The sequence below is a fragment of the Aythya marila genome (genome assembly GCF_965140915.1).
Source record: "Aythya marila genome assembly, chromosome: 6".
NCBI lineage: Eukaryota > Metazoa > Chordata > Aves > Anseriformes > Anatidae > Aythya > Aythya marila.
In genome coordinates, this window is record NC_139047.1 from 17,963,508 (window position 1) to 17,974,797 (window position 11,290).

An 11,290-nucleotide genomic window follows, 5' to 3' on the forward strand; every position below is an offset into this window, starting at 1 on the left:
CTCTGTAAATACAGGGTCTGGCAGGCAGTGGGCACCTGCCAGTGCCTAGCCCCTTGCCGGATCAGCCGTGCATGCAGGAGCCCTCTCCATGCGGTAATGAATCAGGCTGCCCCACGCAGTTGTGGATGCACAAGCCTTGCACAAACGCCGCTTTCCCCTGCTACAAGCCACAGCTTCAGAGGCAGAAACACGCTCACCCGTCCTTAAAATCCAGCCCCCAAACCTTCCATCCTCCTCGGAGTCCTCTCCAGGCATACCGCACAGATACTGAAAGAGCAAATGACAGCGCTAAATGTGTGCGCCCTGCTCACTTGAAAATGTGTGTCTCATTTTATTTCAGAAGGTTTTCACTTTGCACTATTGTAAAATAGTCAGCAGATTCGGGGGGGGCAGGGGGTAGAGAATAAAAAGAAAGAGAGAGAGGAGAGGCTGGCAGAAAAAAACAAAAGATAGAAAAGAAGAAAAAAAAAAGAGAGGGAAGGAAGAAAGGAAAAGGATGGAGAAAGAAACAAGCTTGGTGCCTTCTGAATCAAGATCCTTGGGAAATATCTAAGATAAGTAGTTGGCTACTTTTCTTAAAAACTTATTTTGCTCAGCCACACAAGAAATAATGCTAGATATGCGACCACAAAATGGGACATATTTTCCTGTTTTCCAACTGATTTTTAGGTTCTTATTTAGCCATGAATAGGAGAGAGATGCTCAACATAAGCAAATATTGGGCTAGAATAACCAAGAATATGTATTTCAAATCTTTGATGAATTGGAGCCAAAAGATTTCTTGGCTCGAGAATACATTTAGTGCCAGACTTATGTGGGAAAATAATTTGGAAATGGCTTATTCAAAATGTCTGGTTGATAAATATACATACACAAGGTGCTTCAAAGAGATTTCCCTGGACATCTTGTAATTCAAACATCAAAGTACATCTCAATATTTACCTGTTCTATTTTGATTTAAATAATTTTAGCTTTTTGTTCAAAAAAAAAATAAAATAATAGTTTCATAATTGAGAGGTACAACCAGTAAAACTCTGGGTGGAAAACATTTCTGAATAACATTTTGACAAAGCTACTAAATCAGCAGCCTCTGCAAATGACAGTGGAAGCAGAAAAGCAAATCACATATGTATTTTGAGCCACTTCTCATCTTCAAAACAGAAAATAAGAACACTTTAAAAATTAAGTCTCCTGCTTACTGCAGTGACGATACTCCTTTAACCCCGTATGTACTAATGTCTGTAACAAAAACTGAAAGGGAAATGAAAAAGCTCAGGCGCAGGCTTTAAACAACAAACATGTCTCCTGCAACAGCAGCTTCAAACTACTGCTGGGGAGACACCTCATTTTCCAAGGAGGCCCAAGTCCAGGATTCATTTTAAAATCAGCGGTTGCAATAAACTTTTTTTTTTTTTTTATGATTCAAGAAAAAACAGAAACGGCATTGTAGCAAGCAACTGGATATTAGAAGAAAAGTAAGATGTAACACAAGATGAAACAAATATGAAAAAAAAAATGTTGGTCATGCTGGTACTAAAAGTAGTAGCATGTTGATTATTTAGGTCCCCAGAAGCTCCTTTACATTCTTAGCTATTATCTATCTCAGCTGCTGAAACCTGCTGTTTTAAAGGCATTAGAGTTGAACATCTAGTGACAGCACTTGGGTTATTTATCATTATGTATCACCCTGCTACACTATATTTTATTATTCTGGATTTAAAGGAAGATAACACAATTACGGTTAATTTGCTTCTCTTCTTTATATATATAGTGTCATGACCCACCACGGCTTTGTCCCATGAGATATTTTTAACCAAAAAGAAATCCACAAGAAACTCTCCCTAAAAATTCCATTAATAACCTCTTGTAGCGTGTATAGGTTGCAGGGTCTGGAACTAAGAATGTTTTAATCTCTTCAGCAAAACAATGTCTCATAATGATGTACAGGACTATTGCTGCACTGATGAAGAATCATACATAATTCAGCACCTTTCACTTGGCACCACTGTGATATCCTCATTAGCAGTGGCTCACAGTGGCTGTCAGATGGTGTCCATGCGAATGCAGGCATTATATTGTCTTTGAGATGTGCAGCTGCTTCCATGACACTGCCAGTATATAAAAACATGACGCCAGTTTGTTTTATTTAGTGCTAAACCTTCCAGTTTGTAAAAACAAGGCTGACACAGAGCCTGACATGAGGCAGTGAAAATAATTAGCTCTCATTTTCTCAGCCTCCTATTTCCTTCTCCCCGCTGTGTTCTCTTTCCACTAAACCACCACATGTCAGTCGAAATGGGAGGCAATTAGTGGGCTCATTTCAGTCCCCACAACTGTGCTGAAAAGAAAGTATTTATGATGGCACAATGAACAGCTGAAAGATTAAATAACATTTGCCTTTTGAAAAGAAAATGACTTCTAGCTAAATGGGCAATTTTTGATTATTCTCAAACAAGCTTAGAGTAGTTGGTTTTTAAAATACAAGAAAGGAAAATGAGTCATTTTTAGGTGAAAGAATCAAATAAAACTTGACACAGTAATGCAAATAACTGATGTTTTATTGCAAAATATGTAAATGTGTTATACCCTTAACAATGGCTCGTGTCTCAGGTCAGGGCAGGCTGTTGTCAGCCAGGCTCCAGCAAGACAAGGTGGCTCCGCCGCCGGTTTTGTTTCACTCGTGAGGAAGAGAAAAACAGGGGCGGAGGAGAGGCTTTGCGAGAGAGACGCTCTTAACGTAAAGAAACAAAGCGAGCAGAAGATGTGTTTATGTTGCCAGCTCAGCCTCCCAGAAAGCCGGAGCCCTTGCTCCTTGGCCAGGCAACAGGCCGCGGCAGGCTGGCAGCTGGCCTGAGGAGGCGCGGGGCCTTCCTCCTCCTGTGCACGCCGCCAGCACTGCCAACACACTGCGCTGTGCCCTCAGGTAGCCATGTGGCTGGACTTTGGATGTGGATGTGTGGAAAACACAGGGCCCTTTGGTGACCACCATGCAGGAGCCATCACTTCCAGCCCTGTACTCCTGCGGGGCACTTCCCACTTAGCACAGGGGGAAACATGCCAGAGCAGAGCAGGCACAGTGGCCCCACCGACATGGGGGCCTCCATGTGTGCCCTCGTGCAGACACAGCCTGACCCAGGAAAGCCCTCCGAAAGAACGCACAAGGAGCTCAGGCAGCCTGCACTAAATGTCTGACACTGCCACTGATCCACTGCCGGCGGACTGCATTAACAGCAGTTACTCTTGATGGTTATGTTTAAATATGGCTGTGGCATTATTTTACAGTATAGGTTTTTTTGTTTGTTTGTTTTGTTTTGTTTTTCTTAAGAAAGTATTTACCACTTTACTGACTACTTATTAGAGTCTGAGCAAACCTATGAGAATGGCACACAAACACGGCCACTGTGCTGCTTGCACTGACTCAGCCTTTAGTATTGAGTGCCCTGAGGTTTAATGAGACAGGCTCTGGGTGATGAGCTTTTGAGGTAAGGTTAAATAATCCCACACTAGAAAGTCAAGCTACTTGCAAGTATCTTGAGAAGGATGGGTCAGATAAAGACAGTAGGATACAACTGAAAAATAACAAATCTGAAATTTAAAATTTTTGACCTAGACCACTGCTTTACTTTTATCGGGTTTGTAATGTGCCAAGTACCTCAGCAAACTAAACCAGTGACATTATACCTCATCTGTCTGAACTAGGAATTAGTTTAAAGAAAGTAAATAAGGGTTTTATCAGTATCAGCACGGTGGGTGGGTGGCAAGGAAGAAGCAGTAGAAGTGGCCTCAAACACTTGAAATTACAGGCCAGATACAACTATTTTAGTACTGTTTTGTCCGGTAGTGCCACATTTTGCCAGTCCATGTTTCTCCACAGGAAGAGTTGGTCAAAACTTCTCTATGAAGTAGCTTTAATATTATATGCACTTTTGCACTACACATTTAAATAGCAGCATCAAACAGCATTAAAATATATCCCCATCTGGATATTTGAGGCTAGAAAATAGTTCACACAGCGGATGTTTTGATGAGGTTCTGCTCCTTACCTTGTCAAATGGAGGGAGAGGGGAAAAATAAGGCAAAAATGGTGAGCCAACTTCAAGGCTTTGTGTTTGGATGTAGGTCAGATTGTGCCACACTCAGTAAAAATGAAAACATTCAAAGGCATGGTGAAATCTGCCTTTCTGAGGACCAAAAATAAAGAATGCATCAACAGGAGACAAAGAGACTGTGAACCATCCTTCTTAAGGTTGGATGATTCATCAGTGTGGAGCCGACACAGCTCAGACACCTTTCCCTGATTGGGAAATTTTAATGAGCCACCTAGGATGAGAAAGCCATTGAAAATTCCCTCTGCAGTTCTGCGAATCAGCTCAAGCCACAATTGCCAGGGTTTGTTTTTTACCCTCTTTGGCATCTTGGAGTTAATTGGTCCCCCCCTTTTTTTTTAATTTGTGGAATAAAAATTCTTACAAAATGCCTAAAGCTATCACCTTTCAGCTCAGCAGGAACTGTGTATGGAAAGGTCATTAAAAGGAAGTAAATGGAAGTAACCACATAACTTGAACTACAAGAGTTGGAAGAGAAACCTCTAAAAACCAGGTTAGCTTTGCAGCGCTCACTCCTGATGCATTCAGAGAGCACAAAGGTCAACCAAGCTTTCATCACCTCCAAAGATGCAGCTAAAAAGGGAAGGAAACTGTAATGAAATGACTGCATCTATCAGCTAGTGGAAACCAACATAATCCCACTAGCAGATGCAGTTTAAATTAGATAACAAATCTGCAGATGGTAAAGTTGCATACTGGGAAGTCAGTGTTTCCTTTAGCCTACAATGACTTGCGTGCTTAGCCCAGGGGAATAGGGCAGAGCCAGCAAGGGGAGAAACACCCCCAGCACCAGCCACTCCCCTGCATAGCCCCCTTCCTGCTTGCTGCACCCACTCCAGCTGAGCTGAACAACCTCTCCTGGTACACACAGCTCTAGCAGTCCACACTTTACCTGGGGAACACACATCCTCCACTTGTAACCCAGATTTGAGCTTATTGCCACTTTTTACTCATGGCTGAAACAGGAAAAATGCTTCTTAGGTAGGCAGCCCGTTACAGGGGATGATTAGGGCAAAGTTCCTTCGAGAAAATTATTTTTAAATTGATGTAGGCCAGCTTTTTAGCTGCAAAGATGGTGGAAGGTATGATCCCAAGTGTTTCTGCTGACCTAGTTTTACAGGAACAGGCACCGCTCTTATAAAAAATGGGACAGTAAAAGAAATTGAAACCCTTCAATCATGATACTGGTATCCCCAGTATCTCCATTTCACCACAAATCTGGGTGATGGCAGCAGTAGTTGCTCTAAAGCAGCCTCTAGGGGAGCTAGAAGATTGTATCCAGGGATTTTCAAAGAACCAAGGCAGCCAAATTTTATATATTCTATGTACCACAGCATGCTTTGTTAGTGTTACATTTAATGTGCTGCTTACTCAAACTACCTTGCTCGCAGTGGCCATAGCAGCCTGCCTGAAAGGTCGCTTGGTTGCTTTTAAAAACTTTTAAAAACTGGCTTCACTTCAACATCTAAGACAGGCATGGGTTTTTAAACAGACCCTGGAAAGAAGTTTGCAGCTCAGAGAACCTCAGGTGACAAACAGCACAATCCCTGGAGCTGCAGCATGGACGGCATCACCGAGCTGGGTGGATGCCAGTGCACAGGAGAGCTGCTTCCTTGGGAAGGGGCAGAACTGCACAGGGAGCAGAGAGAGCTCCAATAAGGAGGCCCTGGGGAAGGCAGGACCAAAAGAAAGCAAACACAAAATAACAACTGAAAAAAGTGCCCTCCTTCCGGGGCATCTGGGCTTTCAGAAACCTGCAAAAAAAAACCACCATCACCTAGCCCCATTCTCTATTAACAATTTAGCTTCTGTCCCATAGAATTTGGAACACTGCTTCATGTACAAATTTTGCTATCACAGTTGAAATAGCTGCTTGTACTCAAACTCAGTAGGCATGACTGCTACCTGAATTTCTCTAAAACTCTCAGAGGTCTGTTCTCCTCCTCTTGTTGCTTCCTGGGGCAGACTGCCCACCCTCCTGTGCTAAGGCTCACAGCTCCTATTGGAAATACAAGGGAGACATAAGGTACTGCATGCCCTTTTTGCTTCTGGTGGAGTTGCACATGGGAGGGAAAGATGGACACCTACATAACAGCAGCGGTAAAGCATCATAAGGTACATGCATTCAAGAACACTGACAAAGTCTAAGTCATTCACATAGTGATAAAGAAAATTGTCATAGGAAAAAAAGTACTTAAGATAAAAGAAACAAACAAAAAAAGGAAATCTCAGACAAAAAGCAAAATGCTTTTTTCAAATTGATGAAATGATATCAGTACGAGTCCAAGTTCCTACTAAGTACAAACCTAAATGCTTTCTCTGCAAGCACCACCAAGTACAGAAATCAAGAGACTTCTGCAAACAATATGCCCTGAAAGCAAAGCAGTCAGATAACACAAGATGAAAGTCAGCCACCCACAAGTTTGGGATGGACACACAATGCAGATTTGTCACATACAAAAGGAAACAAATCCTGCTGTCACAACCCCTGACTCTAACTCAGAAATGCTTTGCACACCGTTTCCACATAGATGATTAATTCTAAAACCCTTGAACTCAGAGTCTGTGGCAGGCTGGATAAAGAAAATGAAAGGCACAGGATAATCCTCACTTTCGAGGACATGGTGGAAATGCTTTGCGGGAACATCTGGGGTTGTCAACACTCCCCTTACACAGGGTGCAATGAGAGGTACTTGAACCAACATGGCATGGAGCTAGGGTTTTGTATGGATATGGCATGCTGGACCCCTGCACAGAAGTTTTGCTGTCTGCAGTGGGCTGCACCTTGCCTGGGGCTGTGAGGGAAGAGAGGCAGCAGTGGGATCTCCCCAGCCAGCAGCTAAGCATGCCACGCATTTTCCTCTCTTCCTGGTCACAGAACAAGACACCACCTTTCTGCCAAGACAAAACTAATGCACGTCCACTGACATCAGGCATGTGCCATCGCCCAACTGTCCCTCAGCATTAACCTCCTCCATTTGCAACAGGCTCTTCTGCTTAAATGGATTGTTACTGCACACCCGCTGGGATACAGGGAACAAAGCCAAAGCCCGAATTACAAAAATGACAGTTAGAAAAATTGTTCATGAGGAAACAAAAGCTTTCACTCAAAGCTTTCTGCAGCACTATGCTCTTCCTAGCTCACTCTCAGGCATGCTTGCCCATCACTGGCTCAGCCCTACTTGCTACCTTGATCAGCATATTACCACACAAGAAGCCTCTTGCAGCAGGTGATTTTTTTGCATCCAGAAGAAACGGGACACCCTGGTTAGTAACTAAAAAGATAGCCAAGCTGATCCAATATGCCCAGCTTACCTTTGGACCATTTCCTGGCTTTAAGTGGTAGCCAAAAACAAGTTCGAGATTCACTACTTTCTCTATGTTTTCTTCAGCATCACCTGCAGAGTCCTGCCAAAACAAGGTAAAGTGAGAGCTCATGCCTACCCCAGACCTCCAGGAAGCAGAAACAAAGCCTTTTGTGGGAGCAGGGGTTTGCCTTTCTAGCATTACAAGCCTGCCAGGTAGCATGAGAAGCCACCACTCTGCCCCTATCACACCTGGGAGGTGCTGGGTGGTCCCTGCTCCTCATCAAGCTGCTCCTCGGCAGCATAATGCCATGGTGGCCACCTTCACTGGAATTACAGCCAGCATGGCATGGCAGCGACGTCCAGGCTTTCATTTTCCCCTTCTGGGAACAGTGTTTCACTTTATGTAAATTTGCTTTAAGTGGATTTCATTCTATCACCTTGCAATAAATTATGACTAAAAATGCTCCTTTTGGCTCCGGAATCTAGAATTGCTTGATTAGCTCCCAGAATTAAATCAGGCAAATACCTGCTCCAGCAACCCTGAAGTTCCCAAACATTCCCTCCCTTTGCCATAGCTCTTGTTAGGGAGATCAGAAAACCAAGAGGTTAGCACATGGCTAGCCAGACATTACAAATAATTCTTCTCCCTTGCAACGTCAGTAAACCGAGGAATGATGGGCTCATTCTTCAGAGGTCTGCCTTTCTTTGGAGGTGAGCAGTCAGCAGGACTTGTTCAAGGGAATGGCTCTTAGAAGTAATTTCTGATTAATGATAGCAAAGGAATTGCAACCAGCAGACTTCTAATTTAGAAGCACTGGTTCCATGACAAAATCTTGGAGCCTCATTGAAAACAACTTCTAGTATTATACCACTTATTCTGATGAGACCCATTGCTGCTGTTGACCCTCCGCATTTGTCAAAGCAGTGACGGACCCACTATGTGAGAGGCTGCCTCACCCTCCAGCCAACGGCAGGAAAGTTGAGACATGAGAACAGTAAAATATTTGTACCAACATGAGAAGCACTTCTTATATAAACAATCAGACTTACCTTAATTAATGGTGGAAAATGAAACAGATTTAGGTAGTCGTGGGTTAGCTTCTCAATCGCAGTCTATAAAAAAAAGAACACAACAAAATCAGATGAGCATTATTCAGTATTGTATTAATACCACAAATACCAGCACAAACAACAGGGCAGTTCAGCATACACTGTGCTTTTCATTGTAGATACATTAGGGCATGTGAGAGCAGTTTAAAATACAGCTCTGCTCTGGAAACTGTCTCGCTAGATCGACCCCATTTCACATTCAGAGTCAGACCTGCTTAATCAGAAAAAGAGATGTTTGGGGGGTTGTTTTGGTTGTTTTTATTTATGCTCAGTCAACCCAGGAAGCTGAAATCTTTCATTCTGGGCATTATTGACTTTATTAAGTTTCAATAATTTTCCCTGTAGGAAATGTAAATTAAAGATATCAGTAATAGTGTGTGCTATGGAAAAACAGCTGATGAGCAAAAGGGGAATAAATCTCTGTGACTTACAGAGATGAAGCTAAATTTGCAGGATTAGCAATTAGGATAGAAGTATCTCTTTACTAGTAAATTGTGGTAAAGTCATTGAGACCCAACAGAATCCCAGACGCTGCTTTTAGCGAAATCTTTTTCCAAAGCTGACTGCCAGGAAACCTATCTCCTGTGGCTACAGTATTAACACTGTTACTGCTGCTGTGATCACGTTTTCCAGACTACAGCTTTCTAAATTCGTTGCAAACATTAGATATTCAGAAAAACATGAAACTAAGCCTTAAGAGCAAAGCAACTTAGTTGTCAATCAACCAGCTTAAAAGTTGTCTAAGGGAGTTCTGTTGGTCAAAGTAGGTTTTAAGTTAAAGGCAAGATGTGAAAGTGGAGAAGTTCGGAGATTTAGGTTCAAATAATTTTTCAATATCTGATCTTCTCTTAGCTGAGGAGAAATCTTAGGGAGCACTCTCTGAAGACAGAGTGCCCAAAGCTTTCTTCTGGGTAAATGGCCCCCAGAGACAAACCCCCAGCAGAACTGTTTGTCCTGCCCCAAACAAAACTAAGAAATGTGGAGGAGCATGAAGATCATGGCACATTTTTACACCTCATAAAATGTTCAGGTGGCTTTGGGTTCCAGAGCCATATAAATCTGTAACTCTGTTGTTATCTGTTGTTATTTTTTTTGTTTGTTTTTTGTACCAAACAAGCTATTTTGCTTTATAACTTTTTTGTTTGTTTGTTTAATTAGTATTACTGTAAAACTGTAGAATACGTCTGAATATTTACACTATAATTTACTCTAACTTTCAACATATACTAGTAGATACCTTTAAATGGATGATGTGTCCTCTGGCAACAATTCCCATGTCCTTTAAATCTTCTTCTTCTAGTAGAAGCAATCGTTTCCCAGTGATATGATGTTCCTTAAACAATCTAGCATATACACTCATTTCACCAGAAGCATCGCCTTAAGATAAGAGAGGTTATTCAGAAATCCACAGGGCTTTCCATTGAGGGGAGGAAAATATAAACAAAGGTATTTATATTCATGAATATGAACAGGAAGGTACACATGAATAGCTTTTACCTTTTCTAGTAAGTTGTTGCATCCACAAAAACTGCAAAAAAAAATTAATCAATTTTGAAGTTCACATCAGCAAAATTTTATACTACAGTTATCTGGAGCATACAAGTATAATCATTCCTTTTTAAAAATAATTTTAAAAATATTTGTTTTGGGTTAAAGGACTCAAGATTCTCCAACATCAGTGATTACATTTTTTTAACTGCCTTCTACTTTGCAACCATGTTCCTTAATTTATTTTTATGAGGAACAACAGGACCGAGGCAAAGTTTATCAATCTGTCATTTGATAAAAGGGCCAAAGTTAAGCCCTTAGCAGTAGCCAGGGCTATTTTCACTTTTGGTCTGGCATTGCAATCTTTTTGTAAGCCTTAGCTGAACAACCTCATGTTGTACCACACACAAGGAGAGTGCTAGATAGGGTATTAGGCAATTTAACTGAACAAGAGAGTAAAAAGAAGGCTACACCCCATTAAAGCCCCTAACCCTCAGTTAATTTCCATCCAAGCAACATGGAAACCTCCAAACCCATTTTGTCTTCTCCAGGACAAGTCTTGCTTAGATCTTCTTGCAGCACTTCCATGTTTCCTTAATGATTGTTTAGGAATTCAGTGCTGGCTGCTGAAAACTCACAGCACAAATTTTCTGGGCATTGAAGAACGTGGCTGTTTTATCGAGGTCACTTAAATACTTAATTTATCCATGGTCATTTTAAAGCTTTTCTGGGACACAAGTTTCCCCAAGCAACTAGCAGCACAATCTCACCCAGATACTCTGATCTGACTTGCATTCCCTCCATACCCACTGCAATTTGCTAGAGAGCTCCAGCAGCGCAACGCCGGTCGCGTTAGCACAAGATACTCACCACATCTTCTTCAGTCCATGCACAAATATCAAAGGAGGGCAGCAACTGTGTGAGAGATACGGATTGAAAAGAAAACCATCTGACTATTTTTCTCCCCTCCACCCAAATTTCACTCCCGTAGACAATTTTACTTGGTTCCTTTTCTCCTGCGAAGGGGAGGCTGTTGGACTGTGACTCCCATACTGAGAGCCCTTCGCATGGCTGACAGCCTGAGCCCTTCAATTCAGACCGATCACAGGCTGACTCTCCAGCTATCTTGCCTCTGGTTTCTGATGCTACAGGAAGGCTTTTGCTTTTGTTACACATTTGATACCATCTGATTTCTGCAATGAAAATAATGCTGTGATTATGACACTCTCCAGAACACCAGGTACTTTCTGCAGATGGAAGTAAAGCTGCCACTAATCA

General features: G+C 42.1%; 1 protein-coding gene across 1 annotated transcript in view; it reads right to left on the minus strand.

The window, feature by feature from the left end:
* Positions 1-6,088: 6,088 nt before the first annotated feature.
* Positions 6,089-11,290, minus strand: part of LOC309879567 (mitogen-activated protein kinase kinase kinase 20) — a 79,116-nt gene continuing 73,914 nt past the window's right edge. Inside the window, exons 13-18 of the mRNA XM_082763384.1 lie at positions 10,883-10,927; positions 10,022-10,052; positions 9,762-9,901; positions 8,465-8,527; positions 7,422-7,514; positions 6,089-6,105 (exon numbers count right to left, since the gene is read on the minus strand). Coding sequence (XP_082619510.1) covers positions 6,097-6,105; positions 7,422-7,514; positions 8,465-8,527; positions 9,762-9,901; positions 10,022-10,052; positions 10,883-10,927 — 381 coding nt within the window. The 3' untranslated portion in view covers positions 6,089-6,096. The remainder of the gene's footprint in view (positions 6,106-7,421; positions 7,515-8,464; positions 8,528-9,761; positions 9,902-10,021; positions 10,053-10,882; positions 10,928-11,290) is intronic.